Here is a 26,012-nt window from a genome sequence, read left to right as displayed (position 1 = left end):
CACACACACACACACACACACACACACTCTCACAAAATCTTTGTTTTAATCTCATTTTACAGAGATGTAAACAACTGAAACACAGTGAAGTCAGACATTAGAGCTGGCATATATCTGTGCACATATGTGTGTTTAAATAAAGGCATAAACAGCGAGCGGTCACGCCTCTTCCCACCCCCTATATACACACATACACACCACCACCACCACCACCACCACCACGTTGATTTTCTTCTCTTTACAAAGTAGTCGAGCAGCTAAATAAAGTTATAATTTTTTAAAAGTTATGTTTGCTTATTTTTACATGTAGTCACTTCAGTTATAATGTGCTAATTTAATAACCTGATAATGAATAATGCATTTCTACCTTGGTACCCCCACACTTTTTGCGAATTAGGCAGTGGTGAAGAATTGTTTTAAAAACATACTAACAATGTGAAAATCACTGGTATTTCATGAAGAACTATTTAAAGAAACTCACCTCCCTCCCGCCAAAAAAAAAAAAAGGAATAAATGGCTTTTTTTAGAAGAAATAAAATGTATTTATAAAATTTGCCACCTATTCCTTTTAGTTAATCTTTTCATTGTCCCTATAACAGCACAGCTAGCGTCCATCTAATGGTCAGTCACTTCCTAAAGGACGAACTCTAACTGCACTACACTCTACATAATCTCAGCTTAATGAACTGTAACATTCTAACATGGCCAGTACATATAAAATGTCACCACTAAAACAAGTGTAAGTTCAAACATCTGGCTAGGTCCTTATTAAATGAAATTTTAAAAAGGGTGTCCTTATTCATAACAACAGCCAGGGGGGAAAGAATATGGTTACATGTCAAGGGTGGATAATATCAGTCACATATACATTTGTGTTTGCTACAAAGATGAACTTTTCACCAAACGATATAAAGGGAAAAAACAGCTCTATTTACCTTGCTGGCACTTAACCGCTTCCGATTTGACCAACGCTAAGGATCGTGTCCACGGAATGGTGACGCATGGCAAAGGGAAAGAGACAAACAGAATCATTAACAATACAATTACATCCTTATATTCGTTAGATGGTGTAGATCACATTCAAATGACAAGTTCCCAAGTTTTGAGGTTACAGAGAAAACACATTTGGGAAGGAAGGCAGTTAAAAACAAAAAAAATCACTTTTCTGTGGTTGAGTTACGTTATTCTCTCACAGTATTTTCAACAATGAAAATATAAGGAGAAACAAATATTGCTCAGTCTTTAGAAGTCCATTTATGTTTTTAATTGCCTTAAAACATTGTCATTTTACCTCTGAAAACAAAGTGGAAAGGCAGATTTCTCCTACTTGAAATATTCAGATGATATTATGAAAATATTTAAGAAATTCATGAATGATGTTAATTCATGCATAGGTTTCCATAGGTTTAGATACTAGAAAAAGAATTCCATTTACCTCCACTGATTAAATGTCAATATTTCAAATAATAGGAAAAAAAAATCTGAGTCATTCCTGCACAATGAAGAAAAATAGGCTAATATAGCACTGAGAAATGGAAGAAAACAGTTTTCTGAACAGCAAGTAACTTCACCACTGTTCTCTTTTGATCTCCCATTTGTCATGCTAAGGCAGCTGAATTTCATCTACAATTAAAATTCTCTCATAGCAAAATCCTCTCATCACTCCTATCATCATCCAGTACTGGGAAGCTCTACTCTGGCTGGTTAACCAGCTAACTAGATGTTAAAACTCGAATAAATTTGGGAAATTACAACTCAATTATGAATCTAATCGAGCAGACCACATTTACTATTATGCTTAAGGAAAAAAAAAATAAAACACCTTTAGGCAAATGACCTATCCACTTTGCCAATACGTCTCCCCAAGAAATGAGTAACCAGAAAAGAAATAGTCTTTGGTGGGAAATGCACTGACACGCCAGTGAACAGCAACTAGAAACATTGGTACAGAAATGACGAGAAAATATTCTCCGTTAAAAGCTCTTCAGCTGGTGAGATTGGGAGTTCAACATTCAGCACATGACATGGAGTTGCAGACACTACAATCTAGGTATTAAAATGAGTCCTTTTTGTATTATCTCAACAACATATCGGTAAGTGTTTTTACCCAAAACAAACACCAAAATTAATTACTATCGTATAGGTACACAAGGCTATTTAGGGTCTTTCAACATATAATTCATTTGATTTTTTTTATAACAAGCATAAAAGATAAATAAAGTGGATATAGAAATTAATGGAAAATGACTATTATTGTTTGATTATTATAATAGGAAGAGCCGCCATATATCAAGTACCTAACCCATGCCAACCTCTATATTTGATCCTCTCAATCTTCACAATTCTGTGAAATAGATAACCTTTTTTATCCCCATTTCACACATGAGGAAATTGTAGCTGAGAAGGGTTAGGTGACTCTGTGAATTTGACCTTATCACTTAACTTCTCAAAACTAAAAAATATTGGAGCTGGGATTCAAACCCAGGCAGTCTGATGACAGAGCCCATAATTCTAATTACAATTCTATTTTTGCCATAAACAAACAAACAAACAAATAAATAAAAACAGATTCTAACTTCAATCCTATTTTTGCCAAAAAAATAAATAAATAAAAATAGATTTCAGGTGTGTCTGCCTTCCAGCCACTGCCTTACCGTCTAACTCTACCATGCCTGCAGATACTTAAATTCCTAGCATGAAGGTTAATTCACAGACATGTTACACATGTTAAGATTTTAGCCAGCTTGGTTCTAAAACAGCAAAGACTGCCTCAGTAATAACAGGAAGACATATGGGTACGAAAATGAGAATTCAAACTGAAATCTCTCCATCAGACTTTTCATTAAAAGGGAAATTTACAAATTATTCCCAATCAATAAACTATTGTCATCCCAGTCTTGAGTGTTAGTTATTCCCATTTAAAACCCCAATATAAGAATGTCTTTAAATATTAACTTAGACTCAATTGAAAACACCAAACATTTTCTGATATCGGTTATGTCCAGAAGGCCCCTGATATGCACTGTAAGTCGAATCACCCCCCCAGGATAAATTATTCCTTGCTTGGGTATATGTTGATCAACTGTATAAACAGAAAAATAAAACTACCGATTAGAACAAATGAGAGCAGGCAGAGTTTTCTATATTATAATACCATATATATATATATTACATGGTACACTAGATCCCTGCCAGACAAACAAAGAACAAAGATAATGAGACTGTGTTTGAGCAAGTAGATAGACAGTCAGACAAACCCTCAAAAACAGGAGGTGAGGACTCAGGAAAAAAGAGCCAAATTAAATAAAATGACAAGTGTGGCCACTTTTAGGACTCTGAAAAGATATTCTTTGAGATGTTTTACAAAAGCACTCAAGCTGCATCTAATAGTAATTTCTCTGCAACCTGAAATGCATAACTAAGACAGCGTTACTTTAAAACTCCAAATGTTTGCAATATTTACATATATCTCAAGTGTCAGTATTAATGCTAAACATAATCCAATACACTACAGAAAAGATTTACAAGCAAAATAAATGTGGAGCTATAATGCAGCTTAAATATGTGACTGTTTTCATGGGGAAATCATGCAACTTAACAAACCCCATTTAAATAGGTAAGAAATTATTAGAACATATCAGCTCAACCATGTGACAAATGACACTTATTTACATTGCATGCTATTTTAACCTGGCATCCAGCTCAAGTAACCAGTCAACCACTGCTCACATTGATACTGACTCCACTGGTAATACTGCCCAGACGAAGGAAAGCTAGAGAAAATCCCTTCTTCGTTATATCAGAAAGAAAAATAAATTTATTTTCAACAGCAATTTAAGATATTTCAACATCAAAATATCAGCTTTAGAGGGGTCTCAAATATTAACAGTGCCACTTTTGAAAAAAAAAATAAATGGAGTTTTGTTGGTTTTTTTCTCCAATTATTGTCAAGCAAATTCTCATAAGTAAAGATTTTGAATTAAAAACAGCAACTATTTAGTTGACCATTGGGGAATTGAAAAGTCACCGTGCAGTTTTCCTACTTCTTTAAGCCATTTTCCATGAGTTTACTGGTAAATCAGTCCTGATTTTCATCATGAAAATAAATTACAACTACAAGCAAAGTGATGTCAAAATGAAGGATATTCTCCTCATTGCCCCCAATGACTCAATTCAAGTGTATTATTGGAGGCCTAATTTATAAACAGGCTTCAGATTTCTTGCTAGATTACCAACATGCTAAATTTTAACACATCTTAGTCCTTTTTTCAAGGAAGTGTTTTAGCTGAGCTTAAAAATACCTTTCAAATAAGTTACAATCAAAGGTACTTTTTGTTCTTATTTCAGTGCTTGGCGTTACAAAGTATAATCTCTGAATATAAAACACAATTATGATTTGTAGTCACATATTTGCTCCTGAGAACAGAGTCCCAATCACATTATCACAAAATCCAGCACTTTGTTGATGGTCCAGAAATCATCAATGGGAAATGCATTCACTAGAAATTTCCATATAATAGACCAGAGAACTCTAAAATTTGTAATTTCCAAAAAGTACTCTCGGAAGAGAACTTGGGAGCTAAGAGAAAAAAAAGAAGACACTGAAACGCTACAATGTGATACTGATCCCCTAATAATGTACAATACGATCATTAAACCCTGGGAGCTGCTTTTTCATAACTGAATAATGCCCAAGTCATCTGGCACTTAAGAAAACTGTAAATGGAAACCTTAACACTTAGTAAAATTATATTTCAGATGATCTGTTACAAGCAAACCTTATAAGCAGCATGTACATTTTAAGAATAGCAATACTACTCACATTTCTAGCCAAAACAGACAGAATGCCTTGATAGATTTTTCTTCCCGATGATGCAAAAGAGAGGATATATATAACCTCAAGAACCTATATCCACAGATAGGTTCCTTACATCGCTATAAAATTATTTGTACCCCCACCAAAAAAAAAAAATTACATTAATATCAGTCATCCGGTAGCCCAGTCATCAAAGGATAATTGCAATGAAAGATTTAAAAAGAAAAAAGATCACACTTACATGTCTCTTGAAATCACCCTGCTTTATAACGAGGTTCAAATTTAACACAATCACTCCCATGTCATCTTCTAAACTGTTCGGGTCTTCCAATTTTAAAACGTGTTCGGTCATTCTACAAGCAAAAAACAACAAATAATGTTAGTAGTTGTTGCAGAACTAAGTAGTCTTATAATGAACGCTTCAGGAGTTTATGGTAAAAGCCTCCCAGCTCTGAATGAGGGTTAGACACAAGTTTTAAAAGCACCAAATTCAATGAAAATAAACCGACCGTCTTCAGGGCAGAGAAATTGCTTGGCATTGACTAAAACAACAGTTAGTTAACTGATTCTTCTCCCCTAAGTCCCAAATGAAGCTTAAATACTTGTTTTAATTTTAAGATAGGTAGGCTAATAAACCTGAATATTAACAAATTGGAAGTGCAAAATTCAATACCCATTTTACAACACATTACGGAGGATCTAATATCTGACCAGCACATTTGGGAGTTAAAAAATGACACTCATAGAAAAACCTACATTTTTAAAACACTCTTTCACGTATTTGGATTTCTTTTTTTCTTTTCTTTTCTTTTTGTCATTTGATCAAAACAAATGCCATTTAACATTATCTTGAGTTCCCTCCAAAATTCATTAAGAATAGGAAGAAGGTAAAAACACAATACCTGTTAAGTTCAAGATCACTGAGAATGACAAATGCAGAGCCCATGAAATCGGATGTAGTTAGGTCTCGGTCATATACCTTCAAAGAGGGAGGGGGCAGGAACACACATTAATATGGTAAACCAACTCAGTTTATCAAATGATTCCTAAAAGCACTAGGCTGGGGATTTTGCATTCCATCCTCTAGATATAAACATAATTTGCACAGTACAGTTACAGAGGAATTTAGCCAAAGCCAGTGGAGAGGACAAAATTATTCCAACTTGCCCCCACTTTGCCCATCACAGCCAAAAAAACAACAGCAGATAAAACTTCTAAGGCAGGATTCACGTGCATTACAATGTTATGCACGATGGCCCCGCTCTCTACAGTTTAAATGGTCTCTCATTAAAATTTAGTATTTTCCACAGTGAGCGGGTCTGCCAATTAAATAGAAATTTGCTAACTATTCTATAGCAATCCCATCCTGCACTCAACTCATGCAGTTTTCACCCAGATGTTAGAGCAATTGATGCTTACAACCGGTGGCTTAAAGCTCTATTAAGTATAAAGATATTCCTAATGAGAAAGACTTTCGTGCTTGGTGCCACAGCACTGGCAGTAATAATTCTTCCACATTCAGTAAGTTTCAATACAATCAATGGGGATACTAGTGTCTCTGATTTTCTGTACAGCGCATATCATCAACCTGAAAAAAAAAACGTGCAGTGTCGACAAAGAGTCCTTTTCATACTAAAATGTATAACCCGATGCTTAAGAAAAATAAAAGCATTAATTTGGGGAGGTTCACTTCTAAGAGGGCAAAGATTGCCGAGGAAGAAATGCTTTTTAAAACAAAAGAGCAGGTTGGAAAACCATCATGTGGTTACCTTTACACGTAGCTTTTGATCAAGGCTTTGGATTGGCAATACAACGATTTCATCCCAAACTGGGTTCAAGTTCTTATATATGACTTTACTTTTGTACAGGGTCTTCCCGTTCAGCTTAAATTTCACGTAGGGATCGCTGGTGCCTTTAAACGAGAAAGAGAGCAAGACAGGGTTTTCCTCAAATAAACGTGAAAGCCTAGATTCTCCATTAAGTCAAGATTCTGGCTACACTGTCTGGTCTCAAAGCATTTCGCTGTGCGTGCCCAGAACAAATCTCTCCCTGTGCAGAGACTAAAGGCCCCAGAGGTGGAGAGGAGAGAGAAATGAAATAATTTGGGGGCAAATTCTTTTTTTGCCTTCCATGGTAGAATATAAATGGGCTCCTTAAGCTTTTTCTGTTTTGTTTCATTGTGGGTATGCCATCACTACCCTGCCCACAAAACATTCAAGAAATCAAACCCACTGGCACCAGCCAACAATGTCAGAGTCCTAGAGAGAGGCCCACCCCTCTTAAGAATGGCAGTAAGTCCGTGAAAAGGGAAAGAAACCGTTTTCTCAAACGTTTGGCCAGATGGCTGAGTTAACAGAATCCTGTACTTCAGGATATAATCATAATAAATAAATCCATGTCTGCAACTGCTGGCTCAAAAGATGGGGCAAGGGGACTAAAGCTGGAACTAGGGGCGTAGAGATTATATGGACAAAGTTGCCATTCTTTGCTGCCTGTCGCACCTGCAGTAACGCACAGAGAACATTGTCTCACCCCTGCCAGCTGAATGCTACATCAGCCAGGCCCTCAGCTGGCCCAGGGTGACACCCCTGACCTGCGGGCTCCTCCCAGGGAGCTTTGAAACAGACGCCAAAAGAAATGAATAATGTCCCTCCAGCCACGATGTCCCGAGCAGAAAAAAGGGCCGATGACGGACCCTCCTCCACACTTCTCAGATCAATGGAGGGGAAAAAATTTTTTAAGTGTCTGCAAATATAATGCATGGATTATGTGCTGTGCATGTGTGTTACATGTGTGCAAGTGTGCCACCATACTTTGAACATGTAACAATGACTGGGACACGCTTGTGCACGAATACCTAGTGAGTGATGAATAAAGACAGTGCAAAGGAATAAACAATAAGGGAAGAAATGAAAGCCAGCTGATAATGCTACAAGAAAAGAAAAAAAATGATATTATAATTGGGAAACACAGAACTACGAATAAATACACAAAGACCAACAGTCTGTGTTGGTCACTGATTTACCCCAGGCCTCTTGGACAGTGCCCAAGATGGGCTCCCGTAAATTTATTGACAAATTCCTGATATTAAAATCAAGCCAACAGAGTCTAAGAAAGTAGATCAAACATCAATTAGGCTACTCCATCACAGACATTTACCACATTGTTAATACCCATCACTACTTCCACCTTTTATTTTTTTCAGCCCCCTTTCATGTTTCTATGTAGCTGCAGAGAACTAAAAACTACTGAACAACGAAAGCAATACATTTCCCAGCAGTTTTAACGGGAAGTCACATCCCTATGGAATAAGATAATACACGCTGTTTGCAGAGGCTTAACCGATGAGCCGAGGTGTAAGTTTGATAAGTTAGCCTTCCAGTATCACAAAGAAAGTGAACTACCAATATACACATAGATATGCAAGTATTCAAATCTCCCATTTTAAGTTTGGCCACACAGGGGCACAAGTCCTGCAGTCTTTATTTTAAACTTGCACACAGACACAGACAACACACACACACACACACATCCTATGTTAAGTGGCGGTTCTGAGTGGGAGAGTAAAAAAATGAATGCATTCCCAGCCATTCAGTGGAACACTCAGTAGTGAGTGAGGAATCTGCCCACCCCCACACCCCCTTTTTATAGTACAGGAGAACCCCTCTGGCAAGTCAGACTTTAACAATCATTCTGATACATACATATATATATATATATATATATAAAGTGGAGAGAAAACTATAATAAAAAGAGGCCTTTAATTAAATGAAATTGCCACTCTGGGATCAGGGCTTCACGCTTGTCAGCGTACTCTCAAAATAAACATCTCAAAACTAGGCCTCGGCGGTGTCAGTTTCTCACAGGCAAAGCATCCTGGGTAATCCCCAGGCATCTTGACAGCTACATAATGTTCAAACTGTTTCACGGGTGAATGGCGGCAGTTGCGTGAAAGAAAATATTAATGTCTGGAATTAATAGAAAAAGGGGCCGGGGGTTTACAAAGCCAAACAAGGAAAGAGGGTGTCAAGTTAGTGCGGCGTTAATTGTTAGGGAAAATTGGAGAAAGCAGGGAGCACAGTGTGGTTTTTTTTGTTTTTTTTTTTCTCTCCCCGAGCCTAAGTGCCTCACTGTCAGGGATGTGATATCTCAACTAGGCAGGTTCTGAAAAGGGGTCGGCTGCTCAGAAACGCAACTCCCAGATTATACAGATGATGAGATGACACCTGAATGGCTGGACTTTAACCTTTTTTCACTGGGAGCTTCAGAAACAAGGAGGCTCCTTGGAATAGAGGGAGGGGCAGGGTGGCGATTTGGGAGGAGAATCAAGCTAGGAGGCCCCCAGTGGTGCCTCCAGGCCAGGGCTGCCTCCATCCTGGCGTGCCACCAAGTCTGTCATGCAGACCTCACGGAGTGACGCAACCTCAAATTTAGACTATCCAGGCGTTAAGCACCAGTGGCCCCAGTTTCCTGCTCTGTCCCACATACACTGTGGTCCTATGTATGCTGAGAGAGACTAACAGCCATTTACTGGTCCTCCAAAAATGCTGTGCCAATGTACACACCTGACAACACATGTCACAGTCTTTATTTCTGCCCATGCTCAGCGACACCACGGACTGTCAAGTCTTCCTTGATTCTGTACCTGTCGAGCCGGCTCACGTGCCACAAACTTGTACAAGTGACAGTGCATCGCTCAGTGCTAGGTACTATGTGGGGGATGGGGATGGGGGGGAGGGTTACAAAGGAAAATTAATCCCAGACCCTTGTATTCTGCACCTGACGAACAGCAAGCATACTGTAAATACAACGCGGAAGGGCCGGCCAAGTGGCGCATTGGTTAAGAGCTGGCTTGGGATACCAGCTCTGAGCAGCAGGGCACTGGTTCGGATCCCACATGAGGGCCAGTGACACTGCACCCTCTACAGCTAAGATGGTGAACAACAGCTCGACCTGGAGCTGGGTTGCAGTGAGTCTCCGGCTACGGCCTAGGCTGCAGCCCCTGCTGCAGTGGGCTGCCGTGAGCTACCGTGTCCGTCTGGCAGCTGGTGTGAGCTGCCAAGAGCCGCCATGAGCGGGTCGTCCAGAGGCCAGCGACTGATCTGCCTCAGCCGGGAAGAGTGCAATGATAATACCAACATGGGCCAGTGAAGCGACGTCCTCCACAACTAGACTGAAGAACAAAAGGACAGCAACTTGTCTGTTCCCCTTCCCCTGATTCCCCAGCGCTGTTCCCCTCCCCCAATTCCCCAATGAAATCTTAAAAAAAAAAATACAACGCAGAAGGTAAGTGTCAAAATGGAATTGAACTTGGGAGTTATGCTAGGTCACAGGCAGGGGAGGTTTGTCTTAGCTGAGGTTACCCATGGAGGCCGAAGTAGGGATGGGAGTTGAAATGTGGGTGGGTCTGAACATGCAGAGGATGGAGGACATTTCGACAGGAAGAACTGGCACAGGACAGGCGGGAGGAGAAGGGGGCCCAAGTGACCAGATCTGTAGAGGGCCAAGCAAGCATTTCCATGTATCCAGGAATGAGGGGAATATATATCTATATATCTATATATATCTATATAGATATATAGATATATAGATATATATATACGTATATATCTATATATCTATATATATAGATATATATATAGATATATATATATAAAATGAGAAATACAGTTTAAAAGGCAGGCTTCGGTCAGAAACCGAAAGTGCCCTAAAATAACAAAATAAGGAGTTTAGTTTTTGTTCTGTAAAAAAAATACAGGGTGCTCTTTTTTTTGTTCGTTTTTCTGTTCTCTTTCTTTTTTCATATTTTAACAATATGTTAAGACAAGCACACATCTCTGAAAGGTATGGAATAAAAAGTCAAGCCTCTACTCTTTTACCTTTCCTCAGTCCCCACTCCTGTAATGTACCAGTTTCTTGGGTATTTTACAGGGAAAAAAAATAATACAAGAATTGTTTCTAACTCATTTAATTATATTATATACACTGAACTTCATGCTTTCACAACTAAAGTACCTTGGAGTTCTGTTCATATCAGCAATACAGATTCACCGGTTTTCGGGTTTTTTAAATCAACTGCAGAAATTATTATTGTGTTGTTGTGTCTTATGTAACCAGTAGCCAAACAACGGACATTTACATCACTTCCATTTTTTTTTTAGTACTACAAACAATAGTACAATAAGCAACCATGTATGACTATTTTAGGTTTCATAAGTGATTACGTTTAAAAGAAATTTTTAACATTGGACCTGCTGGGCAAATTAATATCTGCCTTTTCTGGTTCAGACAGACATTGTCAAATTGTTCTTCCAAAATCTGTCAAATTTACACTCCCATCAACTCATAGCCATGCTAGAAAAAGTAGAAAGTCAAGATGCACTAAAAAAGAAAAAGAAAAAGAAAGGAACAAAGGAAGGGATGGAGGGATGAAGAGAGGCAAGAAGAAAATTACCACCATCTAGAAATCTAGAAAAGCTTAATATGTGTATATGTGTACTTCACACGCGCACACACACACTTTTCACAAAAAGCCTTCATATTGTGTGTTTTGCCTGTTTTCTTCAGTCAATAACACATCAGTCTCCTTCCATACCCATAAAAATGAGTCATTTATGAGTATATTTGTACATATATATACATAGAGAGAGACAGAGAGAAAGAGAGAGAGCCAAAAATGTATACGCATTTTAAGAAAGGAAAGAACTGTATTAAAATTGTAACACTCAATATATACCAATAACAAAAGACGAATACAAGTCCTGTGTATACATTATCTTGGCACCCCGGTATATATATGAAAACTTACTACATAACATATAAAAACTAGCATTACGCATTTGAACTAAAAACCCACCACACTAAATAATACAAAAGCAGTATTTGCAGGCAAAGCCTACTTATTTGCTATCAGCAAAGCTCCTTTGCCAACTTAAACACTTGAACGATAGTCTTTCCAAAAGAAAGGCCGTCTTAGGCTAGAAAAGTTTTCTAATCGAATGCATTTCTCAGAATAGCTGTTTGTTCGTGAAAGGAAATGATCTCTATATTTTTTCACCAAGTTCACATTTTGTAATGTCTGATAACTCTTGTCAGGAGATCTTAAGAGTTCAGCTTGAAGTCAACAATTATGTACCAAGTCTTTGAGGAAACTGACCTACATACAGATGGATTCATCCTGCATAAACAGTATTTGGAAACGTATGAAAGGCATACATTTGACTTTTTTCTTCTCTGTCTGAAGAGTAAGTGAGTGGCTATTTCCTCTACATATACACACACATTCAGAATCGCCTCGATATATACACATATTTTAAATCATTTTCTTTTTGCCCGGAAGAGATATAAGTCTGAGTCATTTTTCTATGGGATCCACACGTTCAGATGTTTCTTTGAGGCTGGCTAAAATCAAAGAGCCAGTTCTGACTTTCAGGGGGAAAAAAAAAAAAAAAAAGCTAGGGAGATTTTTGAACGGCTGCTACTGCCCTCTAGCAGGTAAGCTGAGATTTCCAGAACCAGGGTTTCCCAGGGGCTGGCTGCAGGCTTCCCTGATCTCTTCTGAAGCCACAGTGGGTGCTCTGGAAATCCAAAGCGCATGTTTCCTCAGTCACATGGGAAAGAAGAAACCACTTTTTTTCTGTGAAGAGCAAAGTCTATATGACTTAACAGAACGGCAGGGTCATGTCTAGCGGAATTGCAAGCCAGGTTTCATCCAATGAAATTCAATGAAGGGGATATCGCATCCCCTGGTTCACCCTGGCCCGTCCTTCTAAAGGTGGTGAATTCATGCTTCTGGGAGCTGGTCTTGTGGTACCAACCGCAGAAAAGTTTTTTTTTCCCCAACCGTCGACGGGCCTCGCTGTCCGTGTTTTGCCACGTGGCACATCCAGGTTAAACTATTTGGGAACTTCTCTCTGGAGTATGACGGACCTCCATCCTCTGAGGCTGTCAGCTCTGTCATGTGACCATTTCAAGCGATTTACAAAAATCCCATTTCTGAAAGAAGTTCTGGGACATTCTTGGCCTACTTACTGTGGGATCGGTGATCTGAAATGACCGATTTTACGAAAACGTACTTATTTTTCCTATGTGTAGGGTTTTACCAAAACTTGTTTAAATAGTTATAAAGTCTCTAGGAATAAATAATGGAACATAAAGGAGCTTTGGGGAGTGTATCCTCTTGGGGTTTCCATATTTTCCCCCCAACCTGCAGCAGGGCCTCCCTAAACCTCCTTCAGCCCACCGCAGAGTTCACTGCCTTCCCCCTACTCTCATCTCCTTCCCACCTGTCCTTCCCCTAATATCTTCTCTTGCTCTTCCCTTAATCATCCCCTTCTAGGCTCTGCAGCCCAGGCTATGACATGTCCAGTCTCTTCTATCTTTTTTTGGGCCCGAGACAAATTAAATATTATTTAAAATGCTGTTTCTCTTTTGCCTTCATAACCAATTAACTACTGTGGCCCAGAGACCTTCAAAGCTGTTTTTAAAAGTCCCGATGCAATACTTTTCTAAATAAAGAAGCAGCTGTAACTTTATAAATAGATGAAAGAGAAACACCATCGATATATTGATGAATCCAGTAAATAGGCCATTTGGTGACTAGATTACTCAACACACTGGCTTTGGGAGAAGTGGTCATGAAGAGATGCCTGCACCCCGTTTGTGATCTGGTGATCAGATGAAAAGCACACCGGGGTGTGAAATTCTGCATAGACACATCAGGCATGCGTGTGCCTGTAACACCAAAAATGGAAGGACCCAGGGAAAGTTAGAAGAAGCGTGGCAGCCAAGAAAACAGGAGGGGGATGCAGCAAAATAAAGATATTAGAAAGGACTGGGGAGGGGGGAGGAGTAAATAAGACAAGACTAGGCCAGATAGTCAATGAATTCGGCACCCTGCCTCAAATCTGGCCTGTTGTGAATGTTTGGGGTGTGATGGCACAATAGAACTTGCCGATGCTGTGGCTGAACCACAATTAAGCCACATAGGAAAACATGGATATACACCCTCTGTGCACTTCACCCTCTGTGTAAGACATGCACACGCCCTCAAGCAGAATACAGCGTTATCAACACTAAGCACAATGAAACAAAGTAGAAAGGACCGCTTGGAACGCGCCACGCCATTACATTGGTTCAGGAATAAACAGCTGACCACCCGCCAGAGAGAAGTCCCACTCGCCCAACTGGAGGACATGCTCAATTAAATTCAAGTCGGTAAGGCAACTGGCTACATGCAGCAGACATAGGAAACAGGCCAGTTTAGCTCCTGAGGACTTCATAGGAATTGGGATGAATCCCACTGAAGGAAAAGGGGACAGACTCTTTAATGCCAAAGAGTATCAAGACCTTCTCATCAACCCACGAGGGTGCACAGAGTCCCAAAGCAAAACTGAATCACGAAAACCTCCAGAGGAAAGGGCTCGGTGGTGGGAATAGACACCAAAGGCTATGAAGACTCACATCAAAGTGAGAAAGGAATGAACAGAAGCAGTTTCAAAACCCAGCGCCCCTAACTGGCTGTGGGGCCTTGGCAGGCGACCAGAACTCAACGCCGGGGGTGGGGTGGGGAGACCAACCAGTACCTGTGTTTCTGGGCGGCTGTTCTCATCTTTGCAAGTGTCGAGTTTGCTCTTTGAAAGACACTCTTTCGGATACACTGGCCCCAAGTGCTTTTGTTGCTCTCACACAGCATGCGAGGATCGCACGCCATCTGGTGTTCAGAGAAGGTACTCCAATGGAAAGCAAACCCCAATTTTTGCAAAATAAAAAGTGCCGATTGTGACCTTTTCGATACAGTGATACTGTAGTGCGATGCTGGCACCTGAACAAAACAACACATCTGTAGACGTCAAAGAGAAATCCGAGAAGCAGACCCTACTATGTGCTGCATTTTAAGACATGATTAAAGTCATTAGGGAAAAGAAAATTTAGTCCTGGTTAATTAAATAGCCATTTGGCCAAAAATGAAACTCAGTTCTTACTCTGGGTCAGAAATCAAAATAAACTTGAGACAGATCAAAGAGATAAATGAAAAATGTAAAACCAGACAAAAAAAGAGAATAAATATAGGTTCATGTATATCTCCCTCAAGAGGAAAAATATAATTTAAAAAGGTCTTTCTATAAATTAAAAATATAATTTAAAAAAACAAAGGAAGTAACGCTCTAGGACAGGATTGTAAGGCTTGAAAAGATTTTTGCAACAAAACATTTATAAACAAAATTAAGAGGCGTATGACAAATTCGAAGAATACGTGTGAACATATCCAAGAAACAGAGGAATGAGTAAGGACAATGGTTGGAATAAGCTATGCACAGAAGAGAACCAAACATCTCATAACCAAATGTATCTAAGAAAGCAAATTTATTAATACAAACCGAAAGGAAAAAAAACAAGATGATGCCTTTCTCTCTATCAAATTCACCAAGACAACCTATACACCATTTCGGTGAAAAATGGAAAGTTGATCATTTATACGCTACTGGTGGGTGAATGAAACAGAGTTATCCTTCTCAAAACTGAGCTGACAATTCTGTAATGAGAACCTGGAAATGCTCAGATCATGGGACAGAAAACATCTGCAAAAAAATCAAAAGAAAGTGCACACACAGATTTAGGCACAAAAGCGTTGATTGCGGCATCACTGCTAATAAAATGTTGAACGGATCAAAACTGGAACATTGATTCAATGAAGAAGGATGTACTATTAGGCTTTTAATTTCTTCTCAAAATAAATTTTTTATAATACCGGGAGAAAAAAAATGTGTGTGGTGAAAGCCAGCAAGTAATGAAGCAGTTTAAAGTCAGATGGCTGTTTTACTTTAGAGAAAAAAAATTGATCTTTTAAAAATCACATCAGTATAATATGTTCAGTAAAAAAATAAATCCAGGAAGCAGTGACTAAGTAGGATGTCTTCATCCATGCTGGGTTTTCCCAGGTCAAATTTGAGGGGCATTTTCTGAGTCAAATTTAAGATGAGGAAAATAGAATCATCAATCCAGAAGACAGTCCCTAATTCAAATAATGAACCTTTAAAAACGAATCTCTGCTTCCTTTCTCATTTCTGCTGTCGCACAGACCGATTTGGGAACTGGTCTCAGAGAACACTCTCATTCGCCACCACCCTGTGCCCCCATGGTGGGGGTGCAGGGGCAAAAAAGTCTTTCTCAAAAAAAGAGAAATGCAAAAGATGAAACAAGTAATCAAGAAACTGGGAAGAAAGAGCATTAAAAAACTTGGCTGAAACACCACGAGGCATTCATTCCCTCTCCCAGAGGGTAAATGGAAAAATAAAACCCAAAAAAGAATAACTGTAACCAGACACAGCCATAATAATAGCTAACGGTTAATGTCTATTACTGTGCTATCCCCCACACCACACATGCCCCCACAAGTCCCCACAAGCACACACACCAGGATGACCCCCACAATCATTGCTAGCTGGTACCTGAGCTGTTTTCAAACCTGAGTGGTCTGTGCCCAGAGTCATGACCCTCACCTGCTGTCCAGCGCTCCCCAACCCTCATGTCATGGCACAAAAGAAAGCCATCATTTTGGTCGGGCACAGCAGGGTAAGTGGGGGAGGCTGCTGAGGGGCTGGGCCAGGCTCAGCAGAGGCACCCTGCAGGCTGAGGGCTGGGGGAGTCCCTCAGTACACGGCACTCACAGCACACCTGTTGCAATACTATATGGCTGCTCCCTCGTGCACAACACAGAGTTCTAGAAACACCCCATCTGACCCTCGATGACAGCGGTGCAAACAAGAAAGCAGCTTATTACTTGACATGTAATATACCTGACAAGCTCAGGGGGGGGGGGGCCACACAGCCGGCCTGAGAAGCTCGGGGCCCAAAAGTAACCACATGGGATGGGATGATCACACATGCCTACCTGGGCAGGCCACGGTTAGGCAGTCATGCCCGAGGCCTGTCGCTTCCTTAGCAAATGTCGATGTTTTCCCTAAGGGAACCCTGCCACTGCTCCTATGAATCTAGTGTAACATACCTTTGAAATGTCGGTGAGGTTCTTTACTACACCCCTCAACAGGAAGGCACAACCGCGGACACCAGAGCGCGAGACCACAGAACCCCTGAACCCCTCGCTGTTATCTCGGTCTCTGAATACCATCTCTACCAGCTGCAAATGTTAAATTAGTAACTATCCTGGGCCCACCCATGTAAAAGAAGTTTGTGTTTCTTCACTGCCTTTTCTGCGGTCCTAGAGATTTCCCTGCTTTGCTTTCTCCCACCTTCATCTCCCACCAACGGATTCCATGCACCTTCCTTACGTTTTCACCTTTGAGTCTAAATGCATGAAAGGAACTGAAAACAAACAAACAAACAAACAAACAAAAAACCCCACTCTCCAGAGCATTTTCCCAATCTGTTCAGATTTCGCTTCTGGGCATGTCCTCAAAATTTTGGCTCCAAGAAACTCTTACAATAAAACTTTTCTATAGATTTGGGCATTCTTTCGTCGACAGCTGCAAGGAGAAGGATATATGTCCCTCTAGGTCTAACACAAGAGCGTCTTTTCTGTTTAAAGAAGAAAGGTATAATCATAAAAAAAAAATTACAATCATAAAACAATGTGCCTGTTAAACAGCAAAAGGAAGGCAGATCAGAAATGAGAGGTACCTGATGGTTGAATATTTTGGTAGCAGTTTGGTCATTTACTAAACACCTATTAAATGGCAGACATTTCACATTAGTGAGGGACTTTTAAATCCTTTTGTCTAAACCATTCTTTTCCAAATAGGAGAATGACTTCTCATAGTGAATATATTCTTCCTGCAATGTGCAAACGAAGCTGTCACTGACCTGAAAACAAAGGTGAACTCTCTACCTGTGCTGGGAATGGCGAGAAAGAGAGCAGTTTGCTAGAAAAATAAGTCCTGAATTTTCATCGCGGAAAACCCACAATGATGGTGCCAACTTGGGCCAGTGAAGCAACGTCCTCCACAACTAGACTGAAGAACAAAAGGACAGCAACTTGTCTGTTCCCCTTCCCCTAATTCCCCAGCACTGTTCCCATCCCCCCAATTCCCCAATAAAAATCTTTAAAAAAAAAAAGAAAAGAAAAAGAAAAGCCAGCAACCCTCAACCTTCCCACCCACAGCCAAGGAGATTTCCCACTGAATTTCTTCAAAGGACTTTCTCTCCCCTTTTGCAATACTGCCAAATGGCCACCAGAGGGCATGAGTAACACAGTCTTCCATCAGGCCACAGCAGGGCACTCTCTTAGCTGCCTTAACACCAAGGTAAAACACTGGGTTTTAATGCAATGGCTCTTGTTTTCCAGAAATTCATGCTCTGGGATCTAAGAGGAGCTGAGCATTTGTCCCGGGACAAGCGGCCTGCCATGTCACAGAGTGATGCTCACGCCAGGCCTAGAAAACAGGGCTGCTGGCATGAGCGTCACCAGCTCTAAGACACACAGATCTCCTTGGCCACATTCCCTTCCCCGGGAAGCTGAGTCAGGGTTCAATTCCCATGATGGGCAAGACAGTTATGGAGCAGTTGGACTTAAAACCAATTGGTCGTATCCTATTCCTTCCATTTTACCAAAGTCAAAATGTGAGATGACCCCACCCTGCCAAGAGTTACTAGACAGTGAGAGACAGAGAGCTTAAAGCAAGCCTGTGTCTGTCTTGCTTGGTCAAAAGCAATACAATGTGTAGCGCCTCCTATTAAAAAATTTTTTCTTAAAAACCTTTTTCTGCCATCTTGGGGCCTATGGAGGTCTGCTGGGAACAGGACTTCCAAAACGACAAATATGTCTAGAAGGCTGTGGTCCAAAGCCATTTTTGCTGGCTATAAGCGGGGTCTCCGGAACCAGCGAGAGCACACAGCTCTTCTTAAAATTGAAGGTGTTTATGCTCGAGATGAAACTGAGTTCTATCTAGGCAAGAGATGTGCTTATGTGTACAAGGCAAAGAACAACACAGTGACTCCTGGTGGCAAACCGAACAAAACCAGAGTAATCTGGGGAAAGGTAACGCGTGCTCATGGAAACAGTGGCATGGTTCGTGCCAAATTCCGAAGCAACCTTCCTGCCAAGGCCATAGGACACAGAATCCGTGTGCTGCTGTACCCCTCAAGGATTTAAATTTACTGAAAAGTAAATAAAATGGATTTGTTCTCTTATAAAAAAAAATTAAATTATAAAAAAAAGGAAGGAAGGAAATGGGGGAATACAGAGGAGTAAAAGGAAGAAGTTAGGATTAGGAAAAGGGGAGGAGAAGGACAGCGCAAAGGACAATAAGATGACAGGGAAGGGGACCTTTGTGACAGAGACCCACAGATGGGCCACAGGCAGTACCTGGGGCAGAGAACGAAGAAGCAGGGAGGGCTACTATTGGGTTGTCGGAATAGTCATGACACATTTTTGCAACGAAAAACAGAAAAAAATACGTCATGACTTTTCTGACAACCCAGTGTCTTTCTCCCAGGGATCCAACAAGAAGTTGAGCTCAAGGCAACGCCTGGACATTTCACAGCATTCGGGAAACGCTTGTTATTAGATCACTATAGCAACCCAAAGTCACATCAGCACCACGGGGGAACTGGTTAGACATGCAAATTCTGAGGCTCCGCCCTAGACCTACCGAATCAGAGGCTCTGGGCCTGGGTGGTGTGCATGTTCATAAGCCCTCCAGGGCCCTCTGATGCTCATGCCAGTTTGGGAGCTGCTGGTCCAAAGCTCTGTGTCGCATACAATGCAGAGGTTGGGTTGGGTTCCAAGGAACATACTGCTGTATTGATAAGTCATGTCGGTCCCTGGCCAAGGCGGCAGGGGTGGGAGCAATACGTGCCTATAATTACGACCCCTGCCCGTGTCAACAGTGGGACTGGAACAGACCCTGGTCACTAACTTAATACTTGTGAAAATCAAGCAGCAACGCACATAGTCACAGTCCAGGAAGGCATGCCGCATCCCAAAGTATAGAAAAATAACTGGCTGGGAGAGGGATAGTTTCTTCATAGATAATGCTGAACATTTGCAATAAATAAATAAAACCAACAGGAGCAAACACTGCTGGTTCTAAAAGGAATAGGGGCTGGGGCAGCGCAGTTGATGAGCTAAACTCCTTGTTAGGTATTTATACATGGATTATGCTAGATTTACACAGGATACAGCCAAACTGTCATGTGCTTTAACTCTGATGAGGCTATGCAGATGGAGATAACAATGGCTACGATTAGAGCACAGGCTCTGATCTCTCCCTTGGCCCCAGAACAGAGAGACATGGAGCCATGCACGGAAACCCCATTATCCCCGTAACTTTCTGATGTGTGCACTGGCTTCTTACCATCTACTAAGGCGGCTGACCACCTACTAGGCATCTGCTATACATGTATCAGTGTGATATATCAAGGGTGGCGTGGCCGGAAAATTCACATTCATAACTGGGAAAACCCAGAAAATATGGGGGACACTGAAAAAGGGGTGGCTGGTCCTACAAGAAAGAGATCCTGGGCCTGTGTCCCTCCCCAAAGTTATATACTACTGGAGAGATTCCAAAAATTTAAAACAGGGCATGTTTTCCAAAGGTTTGGAGCATTTTCTTTTCCTAGTAAAGTTCAGTGCACTCTCTGCGGATCGCACCTCTAATCTCCAGATAAGTTGTCACAAAACAAGCCCGAGAATGACCATTATGTAATGGAAGTACCATGAGACACTGCAGGTTCAGAGCAAGACTTAGGTTGCTCGTGGGAGGTAATTTTACGCTGGTGTATGATCGTGTCCCTTACATGTCGTGTCACATACAAAATGCAATCTGCCTCAAATTGCCCAGACTAGCACGAGAGAGGTATCTATTAAAAGCATGCATTAGTGTGCAGTGATAGAACACAAGAAGTTGCACAATTGTTAGTAAGAAATTATGATGTTGATAGAAAACACTATTTACCAACAATTAGAAAACTAAATTTTTTCACTATTTAAAAATCTTGAGAAAAATACCCCCCCCAAAAAAATAAATAAAACACAGAGAGAGAGAGAGAGAGAGAAAGGAATTTTGTCTTTCTAAAAAAAAAAAAAGTGGGCATATTTTATACAGCCCTAAAAGGTGGAAGTTGATGAGATCAGATTGATGGGAGAATCCATGCGCTGTAGAGAGTCAGCAAAAACAGTTTCTAGAGGCAGAGGTCGGGTAGGAGGCTGGGAGGGTCTGTGACAGGTGGACCAGAGATGTTCAAAGCTTGGAGGCAGCGGACATGGGATGCAGAAAGCGGCCTGAGCAACCGTCAGGGTGACTGGTTGGAGTGACGTACATAGAGGAGCTGGAGGGGCCAGCACTGTCCTCTCCCCTTGCTGCCAGGCAATGGCCAGCAGAGGCACTTGACTGCCAGCAGACACCGTGAGGGTGGGCAGGCAGCCAGAGAGGGGACAGCCAGGAGCTGGAGGAATGGGGAGAGGGCAGCCTGAACGACTGGCTCGCCCTGTCCAGCTGTGTGTCCCAACCTTCCTCATTCTCAGCAAAGGCAGGACACAAATAGCACCTTTGGATGGCAGAACAGAAACACACAAATGAAAACATGAGCAGCAGACACAACAAACTGATATCCAAGGACTAAAGCTCTAAGCAGGAGATTTTAAATGCACAGCAGGTCCTGGAATAATAACTTTGTTTCCTTCTACACTGTCTTGTTTAACAGTGTTCCTTTCAATATGGTTTCATTTCAACATTGTTTCATTATAACCTTGATAAGATGCAGTTAGAAACTCAACTCTTGTTTCTATCAATGAGCCTATGGGAAAATTGGTTTCATCATATATCATGTCACTTAATGTTGCAGAACCTATAGGTGACATTAAGTGAGGGCTTAGTGTATACTTAACGCTCTCAAAAACTGAGGTGGCAGCTTCTCATTCATGAAACATAAGTAGACTGTTATAAACATGGAAAGAAATGACAATTCAAGAGATGAGCAGAATAGCACAATGATAACTGACAAGAAAATGAGTAAGCTGGAAGTGCGAGCTGAGGAATTTTTCATGAAAGGAAACAGTGATGGGAATAATGAAAAAGGAAAGCCAGGAGTCAGAAGACAGAGGAACGGGTCTAGGAAGCCCTTCCTTCATCTAACTGGGGTTCCAAAACAGAGCAGAGAAGAAGCAACAGGAGAAAGTGGCCAAGACCTGCGGAAAGACACAAAATTCTTTAGAATAAAAACGTCCCACCTACTACTTAACAAAATAAATGAAAAGAGATCACAAAGGAAAAACAGATATATTTGCTGATCATGAAATGTTAAACCTCTGAAGGACTAAAGAGGCCATAAAAGTGAGGGGTAAACAACAGACTGGGAGAAAAATATTTGCAACGTAAAACTAATGTTAATGTTGAAAATGGTAAAGAATTATAAACGTTTAGAAGGAAAAATGCAGTTGAAAATGGGGCAAGGGATAGGGAGAGAATTTCACAGAAGAGGGGATACAAGTGATCATGTTCACCATAATAATCCACGAAGTACAAACTACAAGAAAGGGAGTCGATGCCTGACCCAGGAGAGTGTCGAAAGCTAAGAAGAGCGATACAAGTAAATATTCAGTGGTAACAAGGTGGGGAACACATTCACACACTGTAGGACAGGGCATGCTGTCTATTTGAGAGGGAAATTTGCCAGGACCTCTAAAATCTAAAAATGTGCATCCCCTGGACCCTATACTTGCATTTCTAGGTTTTGTCCTGGCTAGCAGCTAACTTTCATGAAGTGCTAGAAGTCAGGCATTTCTTTTATTCTTTTTATATAAGTGACTACTTTCAATACTCCTAATAGCCTATACGGTAGGTCAATATTGCTATCCTTGTTTCGTGGATGAAGACCCTAAGTCACAAAGAAGTCAAGGAACAGTTTTTAAGTCACACAGCACTGAAGGGACAAGGCAAGACTTGAGCCCAGGCCATCTGGCTCCACTGCCTGCTCTTAAAAACATGCTATTTTTGATCTAAGATATAATCTTATCTGTGCATGGAGTCATACACAGGATGGTCATGACAGCATCATTTATACTGCCAAGAAAGTAGGAAAAAAAGCTTTCATCGGTAGAGAAACAGATAAATAACACATTGTGCTATGGAATATTATGTAGTGTGTAATAGAAAGAAGATAAGTTTATATCGAAACTTATGGTCCATCTTGAACACATATCGTGAAATGGGGGGGGGAGCTTATTGCAGAATAATGTGAACATTATAGCATCATTTTCATGTTTAAAAATGTGTATGCATGTAAATCCATAGAAACATGTGGAAAAAGTGAATAAATCAATTCACATACAGGTAAAAGAGGGAATCCAAAGGGCATTTCCATCTATGTGTATGTTTGATGACTTTACACTAAGAATGCCTTCACATCTTTCTCACGGGTAATTCGAGTAGGATGAAGGGGCCATTTTCTTAAGCAGTTGCTAGATGCCGGGCATAAAGTTATTCTAGTGATTTTAGTTCATGGTAAACAACCTTATGTGATGATGATTATCACCATTATTATTATAATATTCATTTAACAACAGTAAAGGACAGTAAGCTTCAGTATGTTTAAATAATTTGCTGCAAATGACTTGATTCCTGAGGAGGCATAGATTTGAGGTCCTGTCTGTGCAAACCACCGCTGAGGCTGCAATGGCAACATTGTTACAACATTGTTACCAGGGCAGAGAGGTTTCCAGGATACAGTGTAGCAGAGCCCAGCCTTACCACAGCGATCTCGGATGACCAGGTTCCGGCCTTCCTTCAGGTGGATGGTGAGCAGGTAGGCGAAAGGGCTGGGGAGGTTGCCCAAGCCATCAGCGGCTTCCCCGAGAGTCTGCACAGACAGAGAAATAAGTTAGCTGGAGAGTTTAGAAACACTTCTAAATTTAAGGGGAAAAAAATCATGGTTACTCCACCGGGTAATCTTCAAGGGTCACCTCCCACTCACTCTGATGACTTGGTTCCACTGCTTGGTTAATATGTTCTTTATATTTCTCCCCCGTGTGTGTGTGTGTGTGTGTGTGTGTGTGTGTGTGTGTGTGTGTGTGTGTGTGTGTGTGTGTGTGTGTGTGTGTGTGTCAGGGGTCTACCAGATGTCAAAGGCAATTGTGACATCTTTGCAATATGAACTTTCCAAGAATTATATACGTGGTATACCAACATCGGAAACACCCTTGAGATCATCCACCAAAGGCAGGACGCTTTATTCAGTCACTCACGATGGAGCGCAGAGAGAAGAAAGAGCAGACAGAAGGGCAGCTGTAGGGCCCGCTCCCACCAACATGAGTCCACACTGCCCGGCTCAGAGGTCAAATGTCTCCCTCTTCTTCTCCCTACTTCTCACTAACCCCAATCAACTCTGGCACACCGCCTCCACGTGTAATAAAATCATGTCAGTACAGAAGCACTCAGCTCATAGCTTACCATGCCCACACGTCCCTCGGACATGTGGTCCTCCCTCCTCTGTCCACATGGGACACACTTTCTCTGCCCAATGCTCTCCTATCTTTCACATACCGTAGTTTTCTCTCATTCCCTGGGCCCCAGTATAGTGTCTCCTACACTTACCATCACAGTCTCACCTCCCCCCAACACAGTTCACTCCCCTCTCCAGGAACACATCAACTCCCACGGGCCATAATGTCCAATTCAAGTCTATTTTTGAATATGTATTAAATGACTCCAGTTAATGTCCTGAACTAGAGTTTCAATTGTCTGTCTTTCCAAAGAGAAAGGAAAGATGAAAATAATTTATTGGTCACCTCTTTGACATTCAGTCAATTGATCCTATGGCTAAGTCACCTCTGACAGCCTTCTTTTGCAAGTGTCCCCACCCATGTTTCAAAGCACTTCAGAATGGCTTTGTCTCCTGCACTATCTCACTCGATATCATTGCTGCTCTGTATTTTTAGAAGAATCTATCCCGGGTGGACAAATCAATAGACACTGAATGAATCTTTTCCAGCGACAATTTGCAAGGCCTGTCTGTGTAGGTGGGTCCAGTTGAGCATTCTTTAGAAATAAATGAGGCAAAGAAATACAGATCAGAACATTTGATGAGAGCTATTTATAATGTGGGCTTTGGTGTGTCTTTGTTTTAAAGGAATGTCACTCACAGATTGGTCTTCAAAATGTTGGGATGTCATAGAAGAGTTCAGGTCCCCACTTCCACACAGCTTCTGTAAATGAAAAGGAAAAAAAAAATCACCCTGCTTTTAAAAAACAGCAAAAGAACTTCAACCTACAAGAATATGATTTATTAGGTCTTTCCCTTTGGAAAGCTTCTATTTGCATATTCAATTTCAGGTGTGTCTTCCTGTGAGTGTGGCAAGTCCTGGCAATTAAAGGGAGGTTGACTCAGTGGGGTCCATCTGGCTGTGGCCTCTGCCATCTTACTCATTGATCAGAGAGTAGATAAAGCCGATTGGGCTCGCCTGCTGGGCCCCACAGCCACCCCCAGCTCATCAAATGCTTAGCAGGGCCATCCCACCAGGCCCCTCAAAGAGTGGGCCCCCCTGGTCCCCAGCCACTGAAGGGAGATGGCAGCTCAGGAACCAGAGACCTAAGCATGTTAGTTAGATAGGGGATATTTCAAAATGGGATCTGAAATGCCTCCCTCAAACCGGATCTTTATGGGCCACCAGCCAAACCACAGGAAATGCAACATCCTGCATGAATGACCTCAGAATGGAGGTGTCTGTGTTTCCTCCTTCAAATCTTCCTCGGCTGCTCAGGAAGTGATTACATGAAACACGCATGCCTCAGTGGTGGGTTGGGACACAGTAGACATCTCCATTGTGATGTCCAATTGCACAAATCTGGGGTGCTTTTTAAGAGGAGCTCTGGGGGTGGTGGTGAAGGTTTCTGGGCTGGATGGGAGGATGGCTGCCTGCATGGAAGGGCCGAGTAGAAGGAAAATGAACAAAGGGCCTCCCAGCACTTTGGTTATGTTCCGGCTTGTGTCTCACATTAGCCAGGCCTGATCTCTTGGACGAAAAACAAGGGATTTCCCTCCAAAGAAGGCTGCGTAACTCCAAAGGAATGGGTAAATTTAGAGACATGAATCAGGCCAGCAAACATTGCTTAGATGCCCATGAACCGACTGGGGATAGAAGTGGGGACCAGAGGCACTGGGGTCATTGGTCCTTCCCATCCACGGTGACAGTCAAGGACGTCCTGGAACAATTCAGAGATCCTACCTGGATGGCAGATAC

General features: G+C 41.4%; 1 protein-coding gene and 1 pseudogene across 2 annotated transcripts in view; one reads left to right on the top strand and one right to left on the bottom strand.

Moving 5' to 3' along the window:
* The window catches only part of MCTP2 (multiple C2 and transmembrane domain containing 2), a 189,501-nt gene that overhangs the window by 113,593 nt on the left and 49,896 nt on the right, over positions 1–26,012 (bottom strand). Inside the window, exons 3-8 of the mRNA XM_019637847.1 lie at positions 24,915–24,977; positions 23,524–23,632; positions 6,586–6,728; positions 5,719–5,795; positions 5,058–5,169; positions 936–971 (exon numbers count right to left, since the gene is read on the bottom strand). Coding sequence (XP_019493392.1) covers positions 936–971; positions 5,058–5,169; positions 5,719–5,795; positions 6,586–6,728; positions 23,524–23,632; positions 24,915–24,977 — 540 coding nt within the window. The remainder of the gene's footprint in view (positions 1–935; positions 972–5,057; positions 5,170–5,718; positions 5,796–6,585; positions 6,729–23,523; positions 23,633–24,914; positions 24,978–26,012) is intronic.
* On the top strand, positions 18,537–18,960 carry LOC109380348 (60S ribosomal protein L35a pseudogene; annotated as a pseudogene). Its single transcript, XR_002123440.1, has one exon. The product of XR_002123440.1 is annotated as a 60S ribosomal protein L35a pseudogene (transcript).

This window comes from Hipposideros armiger, unplaced genomic scaffold, assembly GCF_001890085.2.
Source record: "Hipposideros armiger isolate ML-2016 unplaced genomic scaffold, ASM189008v1 scaffold_35, whole genome shotgun sequence".
NCBI lineage: Eukaryota > Metazoa > Chordata > Mammalia > Chiroptera > Hipposideridae > Hipposideros > Hipposideros armiger.
This window is presented reverse-complemented; position numbering and strand designations above follow the sequence as displayed.